The sequence below is a fragment of the Delphinus delphis genome, chromosome 11 (genome assembly GCF_949987515.2).
Source record: "Delphinus delphis chromosome 11, mDelDel1.2, whole genome shotgun sequence".
NCBI classification, from domain to species: Eukaryota; Metazoa; Chordata; class Mammalia; order Artiodactyla; family Delphinidae; genus Delphinus; species Delphinus delphis.
In genome coordinates this window covers 2,581,009-2,608,996 of record NC_082693.1, presented here as the reverse complement: position 1 = coordinate 2,608,996, position 27,988 = coordinate 2,581,009, and the positions used below count along the sequence as shown (strand labels likewise).

General features: G+C 42.5%; 1 protein-coding gene across 6 annotated transcripts in view; it reads left to right on the top strand.

Moving 5' to 3' along the window:
- ERC1 (ELKS/RAB6-interacting/CAST family member 1) overlaps positions 1-27,988 on the top strand; it is a 393,002-nt gene that overhangs the window by 326,847 nt on the left and 38,167 nt on the right. For all 6 annotated transcript variants that reach the window (XM_060024063.1, XM_060024061.1, XM_060024060.1 and 3 more), the window contains one exon: positions 7,122-7,220. In XM_060024063.1, coding sequence (XP_059880046.1) covers positions 7,122-7,220 — 99 coding nt within the window. The remainder of the gene's footprint in view (positions 1-7,121; positions 7,221-27,988) is intronic.

Genomic DNA, 27,988 nt, shown 5'->3' with positions numbered 1-27,988 from the left:
ATGTGTGTGTATATATATGTGTGTGTATGTGTGTGTATGTATGTGTGTATGTGTGTGTGTGTGTGTATGTATATATGTATATATGTATGTATGTATGTATACTGGCAAGTTTACTAGTTACTAGGTTGCTACACGGGTGAGTGAGTCTTTGTCCCAGCCCTCACAGACTCACAATCCATGGGAAGAAAAGACATGTAGACAGATTATTAGAATCTGACAGAGGTTCCAGATAACACTGAAATCCTTTTGTTCCAAACCTGAAGATACTGGATAAGCGTTAATCCCCTCTCAATTTGTGATGCATGATTGAGCTCAATTGACAGAAAAAATCTGCAGGTGTCAGAAGCAAAGAGGGGTGTGAACTGAAGCAGCAGCAGCCCTGGGCATTATGACCAGTCTGACCAGTTAGGGCTGGGGCTGGGTTTTAGTGCCCGCACAGGGAAAGAAGGCGAGACTTTAGGATGACATGAACTGGGGACCTGGAATTGAACTTCTGCCGCGAGATGGGACAGTCATATGAGTGCCATTCAAGGGAAAGGAAATAAGACTAATTGAGTCAAACCTTTACCACCGGTAGATGAGAAAAGCTTTTCTCTGCCGTGACCTTGGGAAGGAACCCCAGGTCCCTTATAAGATGTCAGAATTCTGAAGCCTGTAACTCCAGCAGATTTAGAGTATAAATTGATACTGCCACTGGGCGTGGGAAGCTCCTACCTGAAATATTAGAATAAAAATGTATGCCCCATTAGAGCCTAGCAGAAGCAATTACAGTATCACTGCTGGGATCCTTCAACAGCCCAGACATCACAATATTCCCATGGAAAAAAACAGGTGACCCTTAGGATGAGCTCACAGTCAGTCCACAAGGAGGAGGATGTAACAGAGGAGATTACTTCTCTGAAGACTTAAGATCCTAGACGGGCAATATTTTCTTGAAGTTTTTAAAATAACTAAAGAGAGGAAGTATAAGGATCAGAAGGAAGAACAGTGGATACAGACAGGATAGTGTCATAGTTGAGAGTGTGGGGTCTGAAAATTAAGACAGTGTCAGACTTCAGAAGAGAAATTGCAGCTTACATCACCAAGAGCTAATATCCCAAAAAAGAGCATTCCTAAAAATGGAGAAGAAGATAACAACTTAATGGGGGGTGGGGGGAATAGTCAAAACGGAAGATCATGGGGAAGAAATGTAGATAGTCTCTAAACATGAATCCATGCCCGACCGCACTCATATTAAGGTAAAGTCAAACTGAGGTGCTGTTTGGCCAAAATCAAGGAAGGGTTTAACAGCATATTCAGTTGACAGGGCTGCGCGTGTCACACACTCGTAAAACTCTACTGGTGGGAGCGCAAAATGCACACCTCCTGTGGAGGGAATTTGGCAAAACGTGTAATAACATTACTTACCTATGTTTTCACTTTTTGACCCAGAAGTGAAGCTTCTAGGAAGCTGTCCCAAAGACACATTTTCAAAATTTCAAAACACAATTTCAAAAACAAAATAACACATATACAAGGTAAAATTCCGTGTGTGCTACTATAGTGTTTGCTACGATATTTGTAGTAGCAGTAGATTAGAAATAACTCAGATACCCAACAGTGGGATACTGGTTGAATCAATTATAATACATCCAATGGAGTAGAGTACTGTGCAGCTGTAGAAGGGAATGGGAAACATCTCTATTGTTATGAAGTGACTACTTGAATATGTTGTTAAATGAAAAAGCAAGATGCAGAATAGTGTATTTAATATTCTACTTCTTATGTGAGAAAAGTGGGTAAATTCATAAATGTTTGTGAGAGTGTATGCTTGCTTACAGTTACATAAAGAACAATTTAAAGGTAAATTTAAAATTTACACCCAAAATTTCCTATGAAAAGAGGAAGGGAATAGGATAGAGAAGGCAGGATTGAAAGCAAGTCTTCTCTGAAAGTACCTCGTTATACCTCGTTATATAGTTTTGACTCTAGAATCATACGGATGTTTTACATAATCAAAAATAAAATTACATCAGAAAGAGGGGAAAGCAATTCCTGAATTTTGTAAACAAACTGAAACAAATGAATCTAGTTGTTTATTAAATTGTTGCATAGTCACATGCAGCAGAGAATTAGTTCAACTAACCTTATATATTACAGATTTTTCTCTGTACATTCTCAATAAGATATACTCCAATGAGAAGAAAATATAATGCAGAGAAATTTTAAAGTTCATTCTGAAGGCATATTGATAGTGATTACGTTGGTATTGGTATTTTCAAAGAATTAAATTGATGGATAAAGCAAATAAAAAGTAATTTATGTCATTATTGTTAGGAACCAAGGTTTTTCAGCATAAGAGGAAAAAAGATATATAAAGTGTAAAATCAAAGAAGTTAAGTAAGAACTTATTCTTTAAGATGCAGACCTAGAATCTTAAATCTAAATCGAAAATATCACTGTTAATTTATAATTTTCTCCCTCTTAATAAGAAAGAAAGTGTTTCCTACCTCTCAGCTGAAACAACCAGGAAGCAGTGATCCAGCAGCACTGAGCACCCAGCACCCGCTCCTGTCCCACTGAATGAATGAGCTCTTTGGTAAACCAGCTGATTCCAGATGTGGGGCAAGAAATGTACAAGACGAGCTTAGCGCATGTTTGCCGGAACGCAAGAGTAATGTCATGTCAGAAGGACACAGAAAGTCTGCTACCGTACACAGAATGCACAGGATGGTTATTCCTTCCACATTTTGGTCCTAATCAGGACCAAAATTAAACTATCTAACTGATTTCTTTAAAAAGCAAAACAAAGTCAGTAGGAAGCACACTTTTCTATTAGACCTTGCACTCCAGCTGAGAAAATAAATAGGATGTGAAGGTAGTCTGACCTGACTGCTGTCGGGCTAAATTCAGCACAGTTGTCTCCTCTAATCTAGTTGCCATCCCCTGCCTACCACACTGCTTCACGGGAGTCCCCCCAAAGCTGTCCAACCAGTGGAAAAGGAGCTTTCCCAGCTAGAAGGATAATCTTCAGTCAAGTGTGTATAAAATGAACAACTCAAGAATAATTAATGGGGCTCCCCTGGTGGCGCAGTGGTTGAGAGTCCGCCTGCCGATGCAGGGGACATGGGTTCGTGCCCCGGTCCGGGAAGATCCCACATGCCGTGGAGCGGCTGGGCCCGTGAGCCATGGCCGCTGAGCCTGCGCATCCGGAGCCTGTGCTCCACAACGGGAGAGGCCACAACGGTGAGAGGCCCACGTTCCGCAAAAAAAAAAAAAAACCAAAAAAACTAAAAAATAGAATAATTAATGACTACTTATACTTTTTCATGAAATGAAGTTTAAAATAAAGCTCATAGGTAATTTGTTGAAATTTTGCTAAGTTTATAACCAACAGAGTCCAACCCACCTGAAAACGGTGAAGATCATGCTTTTCTCATTTTGTATATCAAATACCAAAATAGCAAATTAAAGTTTAATTAAAATTCACTATAGTAAAATGATTTCTAAAGTTTAACAAATGTAGGCAGAAATAATTTTAATGCTTTCTTTTTTTTTTTTTTTTTTTTTTGCGGTACGCGGGCCTCTCACTGTTGTGGCCTCTCCCGTTGCGGAGCACAGGCTCCGGATGCGCAGGCTCAGCGGCCATGGCTCACGGGCCCAGCCGCTCCGCGGCATGTGGGATCTTCCCGGACCGGGGCACGAACCCGTGTCCCCTGCATCGGCAGGCGGACTCTCAACCACTGCGCCACCAGGGAAGCCCTTAATGCTTTCTTAAAGATAATTATAATTGGAAATAATGCTAGTTAGGTTAAGACTTATTTATGATATGTTTTCTAAAATATCTCAGAATATTTCTAAGTAGTAGTTTTTCTAAAACTCATTTAGGTAGGTTAATAGCGTTATCAGAAACCAGAAAGGAAAGATTAGTGAACAACCAGGTAACTCTGATCAGAATTCCAACCTTTTAATACCTGGGTTTGAATAACCAACATGTACTGTTTCTTAGCCTAACTAAGTATTTTTCTGTGAAACATATAGTTTCTGTACCACCTCTTTTGAGCATTGACATCTTAGTCCTAAAAGAAAAGATTAACAGAATAAACGATGAACCTTTCCTCTGGGAGGGTATGTATACCTATATACACAGATATGCGTTTACAGCTTAAAAAGTTTATCTCAGCAAGTTTCCTCCTGTCCTTTTTTTTTTTCTCCTTCCTTCCTTCAAACAACTTTATTCTTCATGTCGTGGGACCATGGGAGTTCGGCTCTCTGCACATGCACGTGGCATGGTTCAAGAGCGAAAATATTTGGATATAAAGTACCTTCCATGCTTGCTGGTCTTAGTCTTAAGAAGAGCGTAGAACAAGAGATTCTTGAGCAGAGTGTCGTTTATATGGTCTGTATAATATCTACTGCGCTGCGAGCTGTCCGATACTTAGTGCTCAACTTCTGACTGTGCAGGAAACAGACTTCACACCAAATTAATGAATATTTGACCTGGGAACACTAGTTAACTTTGATAAACCTCATGTCTTTCAGAAATGGAGACCCTCTTAGGGCTATTTCTTCATTCGCTTACATGGATCAAATAAGTAACCTGTGGTCTTATCTGTCTCCTGTGATCAGTTCTTGTGCGGGGCCTTCATTCTCATTCCTGAGGAATACTTGAGATACATCCTGCCTTGAAAGTGGATTTGCATGCGCTTTATTAGTTCTTCTCTAAGATTTTAAACTCACACTCGGTATCAGGCGTTAAGACTGCGTGTCATGCTCTAAGATAATAACTATCCACGTGTACTTTTGCTGCAGGGTCCTGTTAAAGTCCCCGGGGAAGTGTTTCTTACCCACGTGAAAGTGAGTGAGGTGCAGCATGTTGTCACTTTCCGGTGCGCCCCTTTGCCCTTTGCTCTCTCCCTCATGCTTCCCCAGAGCTGCCTTGCAGACGCCTCTCCATTTGTCATAAGTACGGCTTGACATAAGAAAGAGTGCCCTACATATTTTCAAGGTCCCTCTAAGTCATCTCAGAAAAGAGAAATTTGATATCACAGACAATTTCTTGATAAGTATTTTTTCTGCTGTCATTATATCCTGGAGGGAGGAACTGGCTTAGAAATGTTCATATATTACTAGGGGAAAATGTAAAGAGCCCAAATGCCCGGCAATATGGGACTTGTTAAACATCTATTCAACTGAATACCATGCAGCCAGTTAAAATTAGGTTTTAGAGTGATACGTAATGCCATGAAAAGAAATGTTCATAACGATGGTGACAGCTGAAATTTATTGGGTGTCGATTGTACGCCAGGCACCTTTCTAAGAGCTTGTATTACCTCGGTTAATCCTAACAACAGTCTTATGGGGAGAAGGTATTGTTCTCATTTTAAAGGTGAGGAAATTGAGGCTCCGAGTAGCTTGCCCCAGCTGAGCTAGCTGGTAAGAGGCAGAACTAGAATTCAGGCCCAGACACTTGGGCCCTACCCTTGCTCAGGCATCATTATGTGAAAAAATACCAAAGAAGAATCTCTCTAAACTTTTTTATGGATCTAGACAAAATGTTTTAAATTCATCTAGAAAAGAAAATGTGTCAATCAGATTTTGACAAAGCAGAATTGGTAGAGAAGGACAACATGTCCTACCAGGTATCAAAATATACCATAAGATATAGCAATTTAAAAAATACCATATCATAGCAGAAATAGAGAATAAATCGGAAAAGCATGCTACTTTTTATGTTCATAGTGAAGGGGCTGAACAGGTGCACCTAAATATTAACAATGATTATCACTGGTTAGAGGGATTTACAGGTAATTTTTCTTTTTTCTTTTTGTGTTTTAGATTATCTACAGTGAACATTTTTGAATCATATAATGTTAACAAATGTATTTTTAATGCTTTTAAAACTTCAGGTTTTAACAATATTGCTGTTTGATTTTATGCATAGTGTTTGTACCGTGCATTTTCTAAATTGCTTGCTTTGCAAAGGGAATTCTCTAAAATGTTTTATACATATATATATATTACATTCACCTGGGTTTTAAATTAACCAAGCACATAGAATTACCAATCCAGTCCTCCATTCTGGTGAACATGGAGAAGAGGCAGTGGGATAATAATCCTCTTCTGGTCTAGGGTTGAAGAGAAGGATTTCAGAATCTTCAATTCATTTCCAAAACCTGAATTGTTTACTGGTGGTGTAAAGAAAAGCTATTGAATTTTAATATATAGCTTCTGTCTGGTCACCTTGCTGAACTTTATTATAAATTGTAATCATTTTTCAATTGATTCTCTTGGATTTTCTAGGTATATAATGATTTCATTTACAGATAATGATAACTTTTCCCCCAATATTTATGGTCTGTATGTTATACAACATCCCCCCCCAAATGGAATAGTTGTTAAAAAGGGTGAGTAATTTTATGGTAACCTGGAAAGATGGGTCCTATATATTGATATCATGAAGTGAAAAAATAGAGTTAGCAGAGTTCTATCCTATATGTAGTATAATCCAATCCTTACTTTAAAAAATAAAAACAAGCACTGCAATAAAGTGCTTAATTTAGGGAGGTTGCTCCTCCCTCCAGAATTCCTGTGGAAATTTAGGTGCTTGTCTTAGCCTGCTCGGGCTGCCATAACGAAGTACCATAGACTGAGTGACTTAAACAACAGAAATTTATTTTCTCACCATTCCGGAGGCTGGGAAGTCCCAGATCAAGGTGCCAGCTGCCTTGGTTCCTGGAAGAGCCCTCTTCCTGGCTCACCGAGGCCTCCTCCTCACCATGTCCCCACGCGGCAGGGGGACTCATCTCCCGCTTCCTCTTCTTACAGGGCCGCAGTCCCATCAGATTAGGGCCCCACCTTATGACCTCACTGAACCCTAATTTATCTCCTAAAGGCTGTCTGCAGACACAGTCGGCTTGGGGGTCAGGGCCTCAACATGAATTTTGAGGGGACCCAGTTCAGTCCATAATAGTGTCTAAACTTTCTTCCCCCAATATCCTCAGAAATCCTATGTTTAACTTACTTTATTTCGGACAGGATTCGTTTTATCCTTTCTTAGGACATTCTTAAGGCACTTGTTACTTTGCAGTGTGTCACAGAAATTTTACCTAAATTTAACCTTATGCATCGTTTCCTCTTAGACACAAAATCGGATGAAGCTCATGGCCGACAATTATGAGGACGACCACTTCAGATCCTCCCATTCCAGTCAAACCAATCATAAACCCTCCCCAGACCAGGTAAGACTGCTTTTGATTGTCTTGTGAAAACCAGTGTGCTTTTATTTTGATATATTTTGTACTAGCACATTACAGATTCTGGGGTACGAGTTAGAAAAATAAAAATAATCAGTTTCTGAAAACTTTTTCTTTTTTTTTAACACAGAGCCAGTTTCTGTAGAGGAAGGTGGTACATGATTCTGAATATTTTAAGAGGAGATACTCAGCAGATTTGAGGACACTAAAGAATCCTTGAGATGAGAAAAAAATTTAATCTTCTCAGAGATACTCACTAATTTGTAACTGTCCTGCTTTTCTTATTTAAGAAACTGTCCTGCCTCAGCAGAAAAACAAAACTCTCCTTGTAAGCTCAGTGAGGCACACACAGTGCAACGTAACGGTAATAACTATTGAATATTATTTAACTGCAAATTTTAAGATCTCTGCTCATCACCTAGTCGACGTGAAGATTGAAACTTAGTTGTTCGCTCCCATTTCCTTGGTGGATCCCTCCATCTATGTCATTCTTAAATTGTTGCCTTCAATTTCTCATCAATGCAAAAGAGGCAGTGATGAGTCAGCCTGAAGGGGAACCATATTCAATGCCAGTTTTTTTGGAAGAAAGAAACTCTCCCAAGATCTTGAATATGATGGATGGGGGAGAGTAGTGAACAGATTACCTCATATCCCATTGCCAAAAGTCAGATTTCAACATCTCCATCACACTGAATCTTAAAATATACGGCTGAGGGAGAAAAATAATAGTTAAGTAATTACATCCATATGACTGAAGAGTCAAGGAAAACTCCCCCACTGAGCGTCTCCTCCAAACGATAGCATAGCTTTGTCTTAGGAGAAGAAAAAGAAATATTGCAGGTGAAAGCAGCAATAATATCGAAAATGCAATTTTGTTCTAAGATTCGGAAGGTATAGTCATGGTTTGATGACATTTCCTAGCCAGTTGCGGCAGGCCTTATATTTTAGAGGGAAAGCAGTACAATCTTTGACGCAGGCAGAATGGAGAGCCGTCTGCCTGATGTCAGCAGTCTGTCCCTCTGCCAGACATCACTTTGCCTGTTCTGCCTGCTTCTTGATACCTGGCATTAAGTTTATGCCAGTGTGTGTAAGACGAGTACTAGATCCTTTCCTTGAAACAGGTTTCGCTCATACATACAAGGAATTGGATACCTCGCAGTAGTGGGAGGCAAACAGGAATGGGGAAAGGTTGAGGAAAAGGCAAAAAATAAAGAAAAGCCTCTCACTTGATAATGTTGCCCAGATCCAGCAGTGGATAGAGAGAGCGTCTCGGAGAGGTCGGAAGGCTGGAAGTACAGTGACAAACTAATTACGAGTCAGAGCCTCATGTAAAAAGGGTCAGGAGGTTAGAGACTGTTTGCTGCTGCTACAGTGTGCTTGTGTCTCTGTTTTGAATACTAACCAGCTCTTTTCGTTCCCACGCTGCTCTGGGGTCTCTGCCGTCCCGTAGGACGAGGAGGAGGGCATATGGGCATAGCCGTCCACGTGCTCCTAGGGCAGCCATTTGTTCAGCACGGTGAGAAAGGCTCTCCTTAACTACAGACATGCGTGCTGTTTGTTTGCCGTCACTTTTTTTCACACCATCATCTCACGCTTGTTTCTCTGTAACTCACTAAATCCTTGGTGTGCTCTCTGCCTTCTCATCTCACCTGATTCCTGTGTGTATTGCTATGCTTCTGACATAGTGGGCTTTGGGGTTTTGGCTTTTTTTTCTTGTTGTGTGTTAATAGTCACTTTTATAATTTCTTTTATGCATTTTTGGGAGAACTTCCAGGGCATGTAACTATTGATAAATTTCTCCTGTTGTTATTTTATTTATAAACTACTCTGTCTAGCATGATATTACAGTGTCCTGGTAAGGTTTATAGTGACTTACATCAAACTGGAAATAGAAAATTGATCAGATACTCTGCCAGTAGGTTTGGGATATACTTTTTATGATAAGTTAAAGTATATAGTCTTAAAAAAAAAAACAAAAAACCTGTACTGTGGACTAAAACCTTTAGTTTCTGTCTATAGAAGAATGCTCTGCATTCTCAGGGTCAGTAATTCTTCCAGAGTGCCTACCCTGGACAACCCCTAGAGCTTGGATATTACCCTCAAACTGTCCTTATAAATAAAGAGAAATAAAGAAGCAAAAGAAGGCTTTTTAAAAGGTCGGTCTCCAGAGTTCTTTTTCCCTCTTTTATGGATTGCTGCCGTGTTAAACGGTTGCCAGGACACTGTCTAGATTCTCCCTTCCAGGCCAATTGGCTAGAAAATATAGTCCAGCTGTGTCAGTATCTCTCTTTGATCCCATGCCCTGGAGGTTTGACTGAGGAAATCCTTTTCTTAGAAAAAATAATAATTATGATGAGTAAGTTCACACGTATTGGTGGCCTTGCACCCCTGGATTCACTGCCCGTGCTTATTGGCGATCTCACTCTTCTGGAGTTGTTTCTTCCTGAAGAGTCTGTGTCTTGGTGTCACCCTCCTTAAAATGATGAGGGTCGTGTAGACCTCTCGCTGCAAACACAGCCGAGGAGAACAATGAGGTAAGTTGTGGAGAGAGGCGTGCACTGTGAAGACGGGAAACTTTCCATGTGGCTTTATCCCGAGGCTGTGAAAGAAGCTGAGATGCGTGCTGCCAACCACAGAGCTCTTTGGGTCTCTGCTCCTGCCCTGCAGAGAGGTTCATCTGTACCATTTTTCTAGATTCCACATACGTGCATTAATATACAGTATTTGCTTTTCTCTTTCTGACTTACTTCACTCTGTATGACAGACTCTAGGTCCATCTGCACAGAAGTAGAGGACGGGCGTGTGGACACAGGGGGTGGGGAAAGGGGTGTGGGATGAATTGGGAGATTAGGTTTGACATAAATGCACTACCATGTGTAAAACAGATAGCCAGTGGGAACCTGCTGTATAGCACAGGGAGCGCAGCTTGGTGCTCACTGGGGACCTAGATGGGTGGGATGGCGGGCGTGGGAGGGAGGCCCAAGGGGGAGGGGATATGTGTATACCTAAAGCTGATTCACTTCGCTGTGCAGCAGAAACTAACGCAACCTTGTAAAGCAATTATACTCCAATTAAAAAAAAGCTCTTTGAACCCCGCACGCCAGACAGAGCTGCAGCTGAGCAAGTCCGTGTGCTATTCTCTTTATCTACACTACGTGCTGGTGGGGGGGGGGGGGCGGTGGAGCTGGGCATCGTGGAGCCTGTTGGGGCCACGCAGGAGCTGAATGCAGTTCAGCAGGCTCCTCCGCCAGTGTGAAGCTGCCTTGTCTGTTCCGGCAGAACACAGGAGCTTCTGTGCAGGCCTCAGCAGGAAGCCCAGCCCCGCTGGTGTCATAGGAAACACGGCCCATAGGTAACCTCACCAGGAGACTGAGAAATGAGCCACCTTCACATGACCTTGTTCCTGAGTCTCCGTTCTCCTCTCTCTTCTCCCACAATAGAATCTAACTCCTAACAAGTGTTCAGATGCTACCAATTTTTTTTTAATTATTGCACTATTGATCTTACTGCACTAAAATATTAACAGTCGTTGGTTTAACAAAGTGCAGTTGCAATTAGCTGGCCACAGCTGGAGTTTCTGTGGTAGAGTATTTCAAGTTTTCTAAAATGTTCTGTGAATATAATTATATTATAAAGGTTTTACCTAAAGAAATGCATGAGTGATCCCTAAACATTGCCCAAGTCTTGACGTGCTAATCCACTTTACTTGCTAATTCTACAGAGAACAGATTTTCTTAACAAAATTTCAAGCTTTTGAAGTTGATGATTTGCCTTATCAAACTTAAGAACATAAATAATGTTTTTTGTGTAAAAATTTTTGAAAACACCATGTGTACCAGCAAAGTATGAGCCTTACTAGATGTAACCATTTCTCAGACTTATGCTTTATGGCCCAGAAAATGATCATCTTGGTGAACTTACCATGAGCTCTTGAAAAGAATGATATTCTTTAGTTATTGCACACAGTCTTCTGTAGATATTGATAGGTCCAGGTGGCTGACAGGGTTGTTCAGATCTCCTATGACTTTACTAAAAATTGGCAGGGGGGTGGGGGGCAGTCTATTAAATGCTGAGAGAGGAGTATTAAAATCTCCAGGTATAATTGGAATTATTCTATTTGTCCTTTGAATTCTCAATTTTTGCTTCATGTATTTTGAAGCTCTGTTATTATTTGCACACCCATTTTTGATTGTTGTATACTCTTGATCAACTGACCTCCCTGTCATTATGAGATATCCCTCTTTATTTTCCAGGAATGTTCTTTGTCTTCAAATCTGCTTTATTAGTCTTAAGTCAACAAGGAGCAGTGTAAACTAACACGAAAAGTCACTCTGTCTTGTCTGGCAATAACAGGCATTCAATTAATACTTATTGAATATTGACTTTCTAGAGTTTTCTGGAGAGCAGATTGCCAGATAACATCATTTCCTTTATACATAAAAGAATATGTTTCTTTTTTATGCTGTTATTTTAGACATCTCGCAGAGCAGCGGTCCCCAACCTTTTTGGCACCAGGGACCGGTTTTGTGGAAGGAAGTTTTTCCCCGGACCAGGGGTTGGGGAGTGGGGGGATGGTTTCGGGATGATTCAAGCACAGTACATTTATTGTGCATTTTATTATTATTTCTATTATTTATTTCTACTTTATTGTTATTTCTGTTATTATTACATTGTGATATATAATGAAATAATTATACAACTCGCCATAATGCAGAGTCAGTGGGAGCTTGTTTTCACTTGCCACTCACTGATAGGGTTTTGAAATGAGTCTGCAAGCAATTGATTTATTATGGTCTCTGTGCAGTCAAACCTCTGCTAATGATGATCTGCATTTGCAGCCGCTCCCCAGCGCTAGCATCAGCGCCTCAGCTCCGCCTCAGGTCATCAGGCATTAGATTCTCATAAGGAGCACGCAACCTAGATCCCTCGCATGCGCAGTTCACAGTAGGGTTCGCGCTCCTATGAGAATCTAATGCCGCAGCTGATCTGACAGGAGGTGGAGCTCAGGCGGTAATGCGAGCGATGGGGAGCGGCTGTAAATACAGATGAAGCTTCGCTCGCTTGCCCGCCACTCCCCTCCTGCTATGCGGCGCGGTTCCTAACAGGCCATGACCAGTAGCGGTCCGTGGCCCGGGGTTGGGGATCCCTGTCATAGAGGATGAGATGCTATGGATAAAAAGGTATTTACTTTAGGAAGTTAGTAACCTCCCAGGTTAACTGTGCATTGGCCCTAGGCTTGTGATATTTAACACTGAAGGAAGAAAAAAAGAACCTTATAATAATATAGTGAGGAGGTACTCCAAGTTAAATCATAAGAGAAAATAATCATCTGGTTGCACACACAGTGTAGAACGGTTTCGGTAGAGAGGTAATAGAAGAATGGGAGCTTTACAAGCACCTGACTTCAATGATCTTTGCCTACATTTTGACTATTCTCCTGACGTTTATTTAAACCAAAGCTCATTCTCTATGTGGCAACCCCCTCCCCCCCCATTTCTTGAGATATAAGTGATAAATAGCATTGTATTAATCCAAGATGCACAACATAATGATTTGGTATATGTATATATTGCCAAATGATCACCACAGTGAGTTTCGTTAACATCTGTCACCTCACATAATTACAGTTTTTTTTCTTGTGATGAGAACTTTAAGGTCTACTCTTTTAATAACTTTCAGATATACAGTAGACACCATGCCTTATGTCCCCAGGGCATATTTATCATATAACTGGAAGTTTACACCTTTTGACCCCCTCAACCGTTTTACCCACCCCCAAACCCCACCACGGACAACTGCCAGATGTGTTCCCTGTATCTATGAGTTTGGTTTTTCTAGGTTCCACGTGTAAGTGAGATTGTAGAGTATTTGTCTTTTTCTATGTCTGACTTATTTCACTAAGCATAATACCCTCAAGGTCCATCCATGTTGTCACAAATGGCAGGATTTTCTTCTTTTTTATTGGCTGAATAATATTACTCTGTGTGTGTGTGTGTGTGTGTGTACAGTTGGCCCTTCAACAACACAGGTTTGAACTGCACAGGTCCACTTATACATAGATTTTTTTTTTTGGCAATAGTAAATAGTATAGTCCTACACAATGGGCAGTGGGTTGGATCTGCAGTTATGGAACGATGGATACAGAGGCACCACAGAACAAAAGGCCAACTATAAGTTATGCACAGATTTTTGGCTCTTCAGAGGGTCAGTGCCCCTAACCCCTGCATTTTTCAAGGGTAACTGTATATACACCACATTTTTCTTTCTCCATCAGTGGACAGTTAGGTTGTCTGTGTGTCTTCGCTGTTATAAATAACACTGCAAGGAACACAGGCGTGCAGATATCTTTTCAAGATAGTGATTTTATTTCCTTTGGATATATACTCAGAAGTGGAATTACAGGATCATATGGTAGTTCTGTTTTGAATTTTTGAGGAATCTCCATGCTGTTTTCCATAGTGGCTGCATCAATTTACATTCCCACCAACAGTGCACAAGAGTTCCCTTTTCTCCACATCCTCACCATCACTTATCACTTGTCTTTTTGGTAATAACCAACAAGTGTGAGGTGATTTCATTGTGGTTTTGATTTGCATTTCCCTCATGATTAGTTATGTTGAGTGCCTTTTCATGTACCTGTTGGCCATCTGTATGTCTTTTTGGAAAAATGTCTATTTAGATCTTCTGCCCACTTTTAGTTGCATTTTTTGCTATTGAGTTGTATGACTTCTTTATAAATTTTGGATATTAGCCCCTTATCAGATATATGATTTGCAAATATTTTCTCCCATTCACTAGGTTGTCTTCATTTTGTTGATGGTTTCCTTTGCTGTGAAGAAGCTTTTTAGTTTGATGTAGTCCCACTAGTTTGTTTTTGCTTTTGTTGCTTGTGCTTTTGGTGTCAGATTCAAAAATTCATCCCCAAGATCTATGTCAAGGAGCTTACCACCTATGTTTTCTTATAGGAGTTTTATGGTTTCAGGTCTCACATTCAAGGCTTTCATCCTTTCTGAGTTAATTTTTGTGTATGGTGTAAGATTTTGGTCCAGTTTTATTCTTTTGCATGTAACTGTCCAGTTTTCCAGTACCATTTATTGAAAAGACTGTCCTTTCTCCATTGTATATTCTTGGCTCCTTTGTCATAAATTAATTGACCAATATATCCATGGGTTTATTTCTGGGCTGTCTATTCTGTTCCATTGATCTATATGTCTCTTTTTATGCCAGTACCATACTGTTTTAATTACTATAGCTTTGAAATATATTTGAAATCAGGGAGCATAATGCCTCCAGTTTCGTTCTTCTTTCTCAAGATTACTTTGGCTATTTGGGGGTCTTTTATGGTTTCATACAAATTTTACGATTCTTTGTTCTATTTCTGTGAAAAATGCCATTGGAATTTTGATAGGGATTGCATTGAATCTGTATATTTCTTTGGGTAGTATGAACATTTTAACAGTATTAATTCCTTAGATCCATGAGCACAGGCTATCTTTCCATTTATTTGTGTCTTCTTCAATTTCTTTTATCAATGTCTTACCGTTTTCAAGGAACAGGTCTTTTACCTCCTTGGTTACATTTATTCCTAGGTATTTTATTCTTTCTGATACAATTGTAAATGAGATTGTTTTCTTAATTTCTCTTTTTGATACTGTGTTATTAGTGTATAGAAATGCAACTGATTTTGTGTATTAATTTTGTATTCTGCAATATTACTGAATTCTTTTATAAGTTCTAACAGTTTTTTGACAGAGTCTTTATGGTTTTCTGCATATAATATCATGTCATCTGCAAACAGTGATAGTTTTACTTCTTCCATTTCTATTTGGCTGCCTTTTATTTCTTTTTCTTGTCTAACTGCTCTGGCTAGGACTCCCAATACCATGTTGAATAAGAATGGTGAGAGTGGACATCTTTGTCTTGTTCCTGATCTTAGAGGAAAAGCCCTCAGCTTTTCACCATTGAGTATTATGTTAGCTGTGGACTTGTCATTATATTGCCTTTTTTATGTTGAGGAATGTTCCCTCTGTTACTGCTTTGTTGAGTTTTTTTTCTTTAATAAGTGGATGTTAAATTTTGTCAGATGCTTTTTCTGCACCTATTGAGATGACTGTGTGATTTTTGTCCTTCATTTTGTTAATGTGGTATGTCCCATTGATTGATTTGCAGATGTTGAACCATCCTTGCATCTCTGGAATAAACCCCACTTGATCATGGTATATAATCCTTCTAATGTATTGTTGAATTTGGTTTGCTAATATTTTGTTGAGAATTTTTCCGTCTATGTTCATCAGAGATACTGGCATGTAATTTTCTTTTCTTGTGGCATCTTCTTCTGGTTTTGATATCAGGTAATGCTGGCATTGTAAAATGAACTTGGAAGAGTTCTCTCCTCTTACATTTTTTTGGAAGAGTTTTTAAAAGATTGGTGTTAATTCTTTAAATATTTGGTAGAATTCACTAATGAAACCAGCTGGTCCTCAGCTTTTCTTTCTTGGGAGGTTTTTAATTACTGATTCAGTTCCCTTACTTGTTATCGGTCTGTTCAAATTTTCTGTTTCTTCATGATTCAGTCTTGGTAGGTTGTATGTTTCTAGGAATTAATCCAGTTCTTCTAGGCTGTCCAAATTGTTGGCATATAACTGTTCGTAGTAGCCTCATGATTCTTTGTATTGGTCTGGTATCAGTTGTAACGTCTCCTCTTTGGTTTCTGATTTTATTTATCCTGTCTCTTTTATTTTCTCCTATCACGTCCTACCTGTGAAACTGACAGAGCATGTTTTCTCCTGTGTCCCCTATACGGCAGTTCTATTACTTTGTGGCCATTTAGTTTGGTGGTAAATAGCATGCTTTGGCTCCAGATGTGATTTGAGTCCAGCTCGGTAGCTGTGTAATTTCCCACAAGTCACCCGACCTGTTCTCTAAGCATCAGGTTCCTCGTTTGTTAAATGGCAGTAATAAAACCTACAGTGAAGGTTCTTGGGAGGATTACATGTACTAATGTATTCAGTGCACTTAGCCCTCTGCCTGGCACACAGGAAATGCTCAGTAAAGGACTGTGTGACATTGGTAGTGATTGTGGTAAAAACCCTTGAATATTTACAAGATCCTTTGATGCTCCTCTTCCCTTTATAGATTTCTCCTCTCTCCTAATATAGTAACATTCCTCCCATTGCACAAGTAACCCACAATCCTAGTAATTAATTTTTCCTGCAGCAAAAGAAATGTCTTCTTTACTGAATCATCAATGATGTCACCAGTACTGCCTGAGCAACAGTGTAGACACCTCTCCCAGGTATCTGTGCGGGAGGTCAGCCACAGACGTTGTCAGACCTAATCACCTTTAAGAAGCACCCTTGGCGGCAGGTGACACTTTCTTCTGAAGTTTTCTAACCTGAGGGTTATTTTCAGGCCGTAGAAGGAAGCAGGAGCACCACCCCTGCACGGTGGCTGTAAGTGATTCTTGACAGGCTTGGTGATCACACGAGCTCAGTGAGGCAAGGACCTCTTCTTAGGCCACGTGAGTGGGTTGTGAGTAATCTGGGGGAGAGGCCTTTCTCTCAGTGTTTTTTTTTGTTGTTGTTTTGTTTTGTTTTGTTTTTTGCAGTACGCGGGCCTCTCACTGCCGTGGCCTCTCCCGTTGCGGAGCACAGGCTCCGGACGCACAGGCTCAGCGGCCATGGCTCACGGGCCCAGCCGCTCCGCGGCACGTGGGATCTTCCCGGACCGGGGCACGAACCCGCGTCCCCTGCATCGGCAGGCAGACTCTCAACCACTGCGCCACCAGGGAAGCCCCTCTCAGTGTATTTTTAAGACAGAGTTAACAGTGTTCCACAGGTACATCCTACATTTTTGTAGTTTCTGCTGAATGATTTAAGGTGACATTGTCCTGTGACTCACTTGATGTATTTCTTAGACTGAAAATTGCAGTGTTTTAGACATCTCTGGAACATAAGCTCTCAGAGGCATGGGTTCTTACCTTAACAATTACCAGCATTTGACTAATAAGGAAGTGCGGGCTTCCTCCTGTGTGTCGTATCGCTCGTGACTCAGACATTCCTCCTGGACAATAAAAATATCCTTGTACTTCATGCAAAATAAAACTCTTCACATCCTAATTGTTTTTCACAGTCCCCTGAAAATGGGGGGACCCTACGGAGCCCAATAAATCGTTTTCGAAATAAAAACTGGTGAACTTTTACCCTAAAGGAAAGTTGCATGTATTTTATGCATTCGTAGTAGATATTTTCATCTTTTAATCTACTCTGTACCCTAACAGGTTATCCTGTAACCTGACACGGTTATGGCATGGACTGCCGGCTTCCCAGTCCACCTTCTAGAATACATTGTCAGGTTTACCAGCCACCCCTCGGTTAACATGTGGTGGGACCCCTTTTAATACCAGTTTTGGAAGATAGGCCTAACACTTGCCTACTGTATCACATTTTTATTCTATAGAGTTATGTTTTGGAGGATATGATTTGACTCACATTTTATCTGAACTATTTAACAACAGTCTTGTTACAATAGGGTTCTGCAGTATTTCTTTCATTAACTTGTCCTCAGCTTCTCCCTAATTTGTTATTTTCTATACATTCTCTCTGTCTTTAGGGTTACTGTCTGTTTTGGGTTAAAGGAATATTTTCTGGGACACAAAAATGCATCATCAACCAAAACAAAAAGCTATTCTCCCTTGATGTGTCTGCCTCCTTCCTGCCTCCTTCTTCCTGATTCTTCCTGATCCTGGGATGACGAGACTACAGTTTCCAGCTGGATCTGTCAGTCAGCGTTTCTGGGATAAATTAAGTGCGCACACTTGATTGAGGTGTAGCTGGACTGTATCACTGTCTTCCTGTTATCCTAGGAGATCAAAGCGGAGCACAAATAGAGGCTTAGTCTTTATAATATTCAAAACAGATGGCTGGTTCTTTGCGGTGAAAATTCAGGTTTTAAGGCAAACCACTTGTTAGCAAGACTTCATTTCTTTTCATTGAAAGATAGTCAACACTGAACATATACCTCTCTCTCTTCTTCAAGACTAGAATCACAGACTTTCTGCATGAGGAGGGATTTGGCAAACCCCAAAAGCTGTTACACTGTCTGGGTTCCTTTTCATGTGAATATAAAATAAGTTATTCAGATTTTTCTTTTGGCATTTTGGGTATTAAATGAAAAAATCGTAAATGTTCAGATTCTCACAGTCATTTTGTTGATGGGTCACTATTTGAAATCTACTATTCACACTGTTACATCCTCCAGAATTGAACCAGAGTGTTTATCCCTGACTTCATATTTTTACAAACTAAAATGCACATTCTCTGCAGTCCATTACTGACACCTGGGTCCTGAGGTCATACAGAATAAGTCCGTAAGTGCAGTTTGAAGTTTTTATTGTTTGGTTTAAAACTGACTGAAATGAGAAAATTAACTCAAAAATATTTATTGGGAGTCTACTATGTACCTACACTGCACTAGGTACCTGGGTTGAAATACATGTTTCAAGACTATAAAACAAATACTAAAGGACAGATTTTCTCCAACAGAAAAAAGAATACGAGGTGCCATAGGAAAACCCAGGTCTGCACCGGAGGCTCAAGGGCTCACAGAGGAGGTTCCATTGTGCCGCATCTTGAAGGAGCAGTAGGCGATTGCCAAGCAGATATACTGTAAATCTGTTGAACTCTCAGTAGCTCCCTGTGGATACTGCTTAGAGTGTGAATTAATTCTCTATTTCTGCATAACACATTACCCCAAAGCTTGGCAGCGTTGAAAGCAATACACCCCTGTTAGGTCAGTGGTTTCTGCAGGTCATGAATTCGGAAGCAGCTTGGCTGGGTAGCTCTTGCGTGAGTGTCTCCGCGGTTGCAGTGAGGATGTCAGCTGGCTCTGTAGTTGTCCAAAGCTTGGTGGGGACGGAGCGTCCATTCCAGGATGCTCACCCACAGCTCATACTGGCAGGAACCTTCAGTTCCTCACCATCCGGACCCAAAATGGGTGATTCAAGAGAAGGGAGCAAGGAGGAAGCCACAGTGACTTTTATGACCCATTATCGGAAGTCACACACCACCACCTCTACTGTGTTCTGTTCCTTCAGCGTGAGGCACTGAGCCCGTCTGTGCTGAACGGACCAGAGCATCTTAGGCTTTACTTTTTGAGGGGAGGCATGTCAAAGCACATGTGGACTTACTGCCAACCTCCACAGGTGTTGGGGCAGGGTGACAAGCCACACGGCTGGTGCCGCCAGCGTGGGTGGATCACGATGACCTTCGTGTGCCGTGGCGACCTGTGGAGGGTGGGCGGGAGGGATGCCAGAGCTTCTGGCTCTGTCCTGGAGGAGGCCATGCGGCCTGGATGCCACGGCGGTGGACGGGATGCAGAAGGATCGCCAGTGTGCTCATCACCGGGAAGCTTGGTTCTCAGAAATGTCCCAGGCAGAGAACGCAGCCCGAAAGCCCCACTGTGATTCAGAAAGGTAACTTGCCTACAGGCACTGTTCACATAAACAGCCCTGCACGAGCCCATGTGTTCCACGGTGGCAATGACACTTGGACGCCGAGTGACTTCGGTCCAGCCACATTCACGGCCCGGGTCACCTCCCCGGGCGTTGAATTTTTCGTTTAGAAAGTGGGGCGAGGAGGCAGGTGTCGATGACCTCGATGATCACTAAAATAACTTCCTCTGTGCTCAGAATGATATACTTAGTGTTTTATCCTTGTTTAACCTTGAGAATATTTGACTCAATAGAAACATTTGATCTGTTCACAAACATCTAAATCAGGTTATACCAATGTCAAGGGATTTTCACTGAATATTTGCTGGAACTGAAACTAAGTTAATTCAGTTTCTTTATCAGTTTTCCAGGCGTGAGGTTGAAAATGTCCATCTTTTTCCATATTATTTTACTGAATCATTTTAGTATCAATTCTTTTCCATATTTAAACTTTATAATGACTTTATTTATCAATCAAGGATTTTGTCCAGATCAAATTTTACTAATTAGAACGTCCTGCAACTGTGAATTTTCTTTTTATGCCCATTGCCAAATCCAGTTTTCTATTTAGCCAATGTTTTGTTTTGTGTTGATATTACTATTAATACAAGTACTATTCGTTGTGAATTGAATTTTTTAACAGTAATTATTATTTATTTCTTAAGTAATCTGTAAGAAAATTATAAGCATCTCCTCCCTAATAGTATAGTTACCCTGTTATCTGGAATAGGTCCACTGTAGAGATTGGCAGACCTTTTTATAAAGGTCCAGATAGTAAATGTTTTTTACTTTGTGAACTTTACTCTTTGTCAAAACTATTCAGCTCTGCTCTAAAGTGGGAAAGCAGCCTCAGACAATATGTAAATTAGTGAGGGTTAATATGACTATGATTAATATAACTTTATTTATGGGCACTGAAATTTGATTTTCAGATAATCTCCACATGTCACCAAATACCCTTTTGATTTTTTTTCCAGCCATGTGAAAAACCATTCTTAGTGATGGACTGTACAAAAACAGGCAGTGATGCCGGATTTGGTCCATGGACTGTCGTTTATTTACTGACCTCTGGTCTGTTGTGTTGCTTTTCCAGTTCTTCTTTGTGCTTCTCACCTCTTCATGTGCCATTTTGCAGCCATCCGGTCATTGGTGGAGCGCAGTGCAAATGATGGGGTTAAGGTGTCCTCGGGGTCAGAATGTCAGCTGGAGTTATCAAGAGTACCTTGCATTTTACATGTGCTCAAATCCTCACACGGATGAGAATGGTCATTCCCATTTTACAGATGGTAAAACAGGTTCTTGGAAATAACGATGGTCACTAATTACTGAAGAAGCTTACCGTGTGATGGACACGTGGGTTATTACAGTCTCATAAGGTATACTGTCCTCAGAGTAATTTGTCCCAGGTCTCACAGCTAGAAGGTTGCAGGCCCCAGAGGTAAGCCAGTCTGTCTCCAGAGCCCATGCTGTTAACTGCTTTGTGGCTTTGCAGTGTGGCACAGTCATCAATGCAGTGCAAAGATATTGTAGCACACAACATGACTGATACAAAGCTGTCTCTGTTAAGGGTAGCCTCTGGGTAGAAAAGCCTTTTTTCACCACAGTTTCTGAAACTAGATGCCCAGTAATTAACATAGTCACCAGCCAAGGGCCTGCATGCATATGGCTGCGGTGTTTGAATGATCGTGTTAGTGGCCGTGGCCGTGGCCCTGGCCACAGCCAGTCACATGGCCTTCCCTGGCACTGAAGAAGGACATCACTGTGTCTGCTTAACATGTGGTGCTATAAGGTGTGAGATGCCACAGCTGCTCTTGCCAGAGAAGTGTTCAAGTAGATAAAATTCCTAGTTAAGATCATGAGATGCTGAGGACCACCTCAGTGAATTCCGTGGCTAACTAACAAAAATTTTCCATGAGGGAAGCAACTAACCTAATCATAGGTAAGACAAGCAGCTGGGCAAACACCCATGCTTCCCTGGAACGTACAAGTTGTCGTTGAGGCAACAGATGCTAAGATGCAGGAGTTCCAGTTCAGAGGAGCCTGGGCCCTCCCAGTCAGACCACATTCCGTTTGTGTGTGTGTGTGTGCGCGCGTTCACATAAACGTACGAGTGTGTCTTAACACGTGAACCTGTTGCTTTATTCGCGTGCACAGAAATGTGTGATCATTGAGACAGGCATGGTAATGGAGTCAGGGAAAGCTGAAAACCTCCAGGTACATAGAACGTGCCTCACCGGACTCAAAGGATACTCTGAAACACACGTGCCCACTATAGGATGACTCTGCACTGTGCTTTGAAATGGCACATCTGGGGAATGATATGTGGATGGCTTGCTAGACAGATGACAGAAACATATCAGACCAAGTGTCATGAGCTGTTACTGCTTAGATGAATAAGATGGCAGAGACTTTGCTCCCCATGTTTCTATTTCTTGTCAGCAGTAGCATCTCATATATAAGAAGGTTATAGCTGCTAGAGCCCACAAGGCAACTGAGTATGAAGAGTCCCCCCAACTTGTGTGATGCGTACATTTGGGCAGTTTGCTTAAAGCACAGAGAGAGCTTTTCCTCCTGTTCGTTGCTGTTCAAGTCCACAACACCAAAAGTATGCTCCCTGGAGGGAACCAGGGAAAGCACTAATAACAGGGACAGATTAACGTGGTGAAGAAAGGTGTTTCTACGTTCTCCTCTCCCTTTTCTTCTTTGCTTGCTTTCTAGAGTTGGGAGTTTCTGTGTCACTTGTCCGTTGTTTTCTGTTTTCTAAACACCCATAAAGTGTTAGGTCCTCTGATTCTATCAGAAACATGGTCTCTATCCTTTGTATTCCCTCACTGAAATTGCTACAAAATTTGGATGTGGGTCCATGTGCATGATAGGTTTCTTATGAGTACTAAAAGGTGGGACTAGAGCCTGGTAGATGAAACCAATACAAAGATTCTGCACAAACTTAACTTTTTCCCCCGCTATCAGGTCACTTTACAACTATACCAGAAGCTGCTTATTCTTTGTTACATCAGGTAGCCTCACGTGCTTCCGTCTAGATGTACCCCCATCTCTGGTTCCTTGGAACTTTCCCCTTGGACTGCCCCGCACCCCATTTTTTACTTGCCGTACTCTGCAGTTTTTCCCTCAGGGTCTCCCGGCTCAATCGGAATGTGTGGGTTTGCTCATTCTCAGCGTTCTGTATCTCGCATCCCAGTGGGACCGCCCTGCTCTGACCCTACACTTCAGAATTGATCTTCAGTCAGCACTTACTGAGCCCTGTGTTGGATCAGGGAGATCGGGGAATCAGGGCACAGGGGCCCTTCTTCCGGAGAAGGGCTTGGTGGGCCCCAGATTATTGAATCTTGAATTACCCTGGCTGGTTACCTTATATAATATCAGCCACAGTTTGTAGGACTTCTGGTATTCCTGAGCTGAACTCTTTTGTCATAGTCACTGTCGTACCCTCCAATAATAAAGCTTTGCTTAAACCTCAGCAGCTAGAAACATTGAAATGGTGATGTGTACCAGAGTGTGTGTCACGCTAAGGAACTTTAACTTTCAGAAGTAGGGGGAAGAGAGATTAATTCAGTGATTGTGTGAAGGTTTTATTCCCAAATAAAGAAAATGGGTAGAGAAAAACAGTCTTCCTAATTTTTGTTTTTCCCAAATCTTTTTCTTCCACCCAAAGCCTGGATTACTCCCAAGGTGGAAGGGGTGATGTCTGGAAATCGTTAATCCATGGGTTTTGTTCATGGTGTATAAAATTTTCAGAAAGAATTTGCTTTTGCTACATGATTTCCTGATTGACTGTGGCAGACATAAATCGAGCAAGGACAGCTCTGTCAGAGCAGCCAAGATCCCTCTTAGATTCTTAGATATACGGCAGTTCTGGTGTGAGTGTGGAGTGGAAATGAAGATTCTTCATGTGGGTGGGTCAGGAGGAGAGATGGAGAAGGGGGGGGGGCGTGGGCACAAGAAGAGCAGCGGGTGGAGGTGGGGCGCACCAGGCCAGCCCCCAGAAGGCAGCACGAGTTCAGCCCGGAGTGAGTGAAGGAGATGCCCTTGGTGCCCCCTGCCCTGGTACTGGTTTCTGTTCTTGAAGGGCTCTTTTATGATATTCTGAAACATTTCCATCCTCCCAGTTAAGCAGAGTGCTAAGCTATCCTGAAGCTGAATTGCGGGCTAAGGGCCATTCTGCACAGATCTTTCTTCCCACCCTGCCGGCCCCCTCTCGCCACTGCAGGCGTATACATGGGCCTCCTTATACACACCCACAGGTGTTTCAGCCTGTCACAGGTCGTGTTCTGTTTCCTCCTTCAGCATTAAGAGATTCAATTCCTGTGTGTGGCCTGTCTTTCTCTAGTAGCACAGATACCCGTCTCTGATGTGTATGCACAGCTACGGGTACATGTCTATCTTGCCCTGCCTTCCAGGTGATAGGGAACCCCTCCCTCCCACCTGCACCCCCAAGGCCAGGTGCCTGTGAAGCACTGTGTGATGAGGAGCCAAAGCCTGTGGACACACAGTGACTGGAGCTGCAGCCGTCGCAAGCTTTCAGCTGGAGGTGCTGCGTGTCTGCAGTCTGTGCTGTGGGATGTGATGCTGGAGCTGCAGTCATGATGGGACTAGTGGCCAGTTGCCCGTGTCCGCTCCTCCAGCTTCTCTGTGTACACACACACACCTGCTTTTAACCCAGCCTTGAAATAGCGGCCAATCACGGGGGAGTCTCCCCCAGAGCCTGGCCTCCGCTTGGGAGCCCTTGTACAGATAAGCTGTCGAATCTCCTGGTCACCAGATAAGCGTACTCGGCTCCTTGCTCCTCTGTCGTCCTGTGGCCTGCAAGGCGGAGCGATTGGGTGGGCTCCCTGTAATCTAGACTGGCATCCTTGGTTACTTATCGAGATCCTGGCCAGGTCAGGAGGTTCCTTTTGTGCACCCGGCACAGCTCGGGCTGGCCTTCCTTCTACTCCCAGTGGCTAGAGAGAGAAGAAAATGAACCGTCCTGATAAGGTCATTACTGTGTTCCACACGGCAGGCAACAAGCGTGTTGCTGCTTTTCACATCCATCCCTCTGTCTTGTGAAGGTGTAACAGTGCTGAGAAGTGCTTGGCTGCAGCCCTAACGCAGCCCGAGCACTTCAGGTGCCAGAGCTCAGAGGACTGGGCGGAGCAGGTGTCGTCAGCCGCAGCGCGCGTGTGTGTGTGTGTGTGTGTGTGTGTGTGTGTGTGTGTGTGTGTGTGTGTGTGTGTGTGTGTAGGGCACGGCAGGGTGGAGGCCACCGTCTTCGCCTGTGGCCAACTGCCTACCTGGTTTTCCTTTGAAATTCAGCGTCAGCCTTCAGTTGCCTGGCCTGTTCAAAGAGTGTGACCCTCTCTTCTCCCTCTTTTGCCTTATTTTCTTTCCCGTGCCCAGACTTTCTTCCTCATAACTTGTAATTCATTAGTGTATAGCCCTGGAACCTTACTGTGGGGAAGTCCGGTAAAATATACACACACACAAATATTTAACCACTACATGGTTTGCTAAAATACAGTAAATGGTTTATTGTGGAAAGGCAAGCCTCAAGCCAAGAACTAAGTCGAAGGTGCTCTCATCTCTATTGAAAGAGCAAGGAAGAAGAGCTGCGGGACACGTGCCACTGGCTACCTCCCTGTGCCTCGTCCGCCCGTCCCCGCAGGGTGCTCACTGTGCGTCCCCTCCTGTCCCCTCCACTCGTCAGCGCGCGATGGCTTCGGCGCCTCATGCAGCGTTTTCTCTTATTACTGCCCATTGATGTGCCCTGTCTTCATCTGTACTCACTTGTCTGCCTTCTTGTTGGTGAATGACCTTATTTTCCTCGATTTTACAAGTTTCCAGATACTGAAGCAGGTCCTTGCAATACCTCCAGCCTTAAGCTGCTCTCATGGCCATGAAGAGGTGGGCTCAGCAGGAAGTTTCTTCCCTCAGTGGCGGGGCCCACACACTCTGCTCTCTATTCGAGTAGGATTCCTTGTACCTAATACAATAGGATAGGTTTTAGCTGAATAAGGAGTAAATAGGCAAAATGCAGTTAGCAGCTCTGTAGTTCAGATTTCAAGATTCATTTTATTCTAAACTCTGTTTCCTATGTCCTTACAACTTTGAGTACAGAATATTTGTCTCCATATCTGGGTCAAGAAATAGGAGATGTTTTGTTTTGCTGGAGTGGTAATGCATGCTTAAAGGAAAATTGACAACAGATTTCTGAGTTGTAAAACTAAGAGGAAATGATCACATTTTATTTTTTAAATGATTCCCACTGTTTTTTTCATGTTTCAAACCTTTTGCCGTTTTCAAAGACACATCTAACTTTAACAAACCGTAAAGCTCTTTAAATCTGAAACCTTTGGAGAGAGTTTTTACTTTTAGAACCCAGCATTTCTCTCTGTGGTAAGATTTCTGATTAATGTTTATTGATCTCATTCACCTAGTGTCACCACACCAAACTTGGATCTGCTCACCCACTCGCAGCAAAGCCAATCTACTGACACCGGGTTGTGGTGAAGGAAAGTGCAGCGTGTATTGCAGGGCCCGGCAGGGAGAACGGGCAGCTCGTGCTGAAAACCCACACTCCCCGACGGCTTTCAGGGAAGGGGTTTAAAGGCAGCGTGTGTGAGGGAGAGGGTCACAGGACGCATGATCAGCTCGTACGCAGTTCTCAGATTGGTTGGCAACAAGGTGAAGCTTCGAGCATCACCAGTCTTCCAGTTTCAACCGGCCTGGGGCCTACATTCTCTGATGGTCAGTAGTTTTCATCTGTGGGGGTCTGCTTCCTCTAAAAACAGCTTAGGAACGTGTGTCAGGCCTTTATCCGTATCTTCCAGGGAACGGGGAGTTTGGTGGCTCTGCTGTGTGGCTGGTGTGCAGTCTGAATTGTTACCAGGTTCCTGACCCAGAGCTCTTCTCTGCTTCTGCGTCTTCACATTTCCTGGTCATTCCCTCTGGAGTCAGCCTCCTGAGACTCAGGAGAGGGCTGAGAGACGAAAGCAAAAGGCTTTTACTTCGAAGGATGTAGACACAGGGGCTTGCGCATGGTTTCAGTCCCCCCTTTTCTGTGGTGCCCCTCACTCTCAGGGGAACGGGTTCAGGACGAGAAACGGAATAAAGTTTCCCCTGGAGAGGTTAATCACAAACTGTCGGCAGAGGAGGTCAGTTTTAGGGGGACTCGGTTTCACTAGTGGCCCTGGATGTGAGCTCCTAGTGGTGCTTACTCACTTGTTAAAGAACAGTGAGGCAGACTTCATTCAGGACCATCGTGATGGGTTTAGGGGCCACTGCAGTGGGGTTTTGCAGTGAGGGAGAGAGAGACAGTGCCTAATTCTGAATACAACAAGGAAAAGTGGGAATTTACAGCCAAGGAGCAGGTGGGGGTCAGTGGATGGACACTTCCTAAGGAGGAAACATCAGGGATAGGGGGAGATTCCGGCTAAACCACCCTAACTGGATTCTTGCCTAAGGCAGGCAGAGTGATCAGGGATAGTGGGCGATGAGGGACCCCGTCAGATACAAACCAACTTAGAATTCCTGGGGGAATTGGACAATATAGAGATGAACATGAACGCCCAAAAGTCAGGGCCCAGTTGAGAAGAGAGGTCAGGGGAGCCTGACCCACATTTGGTCAATGAGAAGACCTCTGTCCCCAGGATGTAGATGAGGGGAATGAGAAAGTTCATTGAACCTCAGGGATTGCCTGGTTAGTTATTCCATCAGCTAAACAAGTGGTAATAGTAGGTCATCTGTAAGAGATGCTGAGGAAGGGACCCTGCTTAGTACAGAACTAATATTCTAAGTACTTAGTAAACATTTATAGCATAAGAAATGTCATTCTGGGTTTTGTATTTGTCGTGACTTTTTGTTTTGGAAGATAAATGTAAGACAGTCCCATTCTATAAAGTTTGTTTGAGGAGTCAGATAGACACACGTGAAAAATGGTTCTGAAGTGGGGGTCAGGATTTGGAGCTCTGAACTTTCTTGCCTTTAGCTTTAGGTTATATTTTTAACTTTTCATGAAACTTTAGAAATTGACTTCCCCCTAAAAGAGATTTTTCTTTTCAAAGACTGTAGCCCTCTTACTAAGCACAAACTCAGGCTAACGCTGCTGAAACTTTCCAGATTCCCGTTGTTCACAGTAAGGTTTGTTTTCTGATGAAGGTCGTGCAGGTGTATCTCATGAACCCTTCTGTAGCCCGGCTTTATATCAGTTATTATGAGGGTGTGACCTGAGAGGCGTATGTTTATCCAGGGTCTCTCTTGCAGGAGA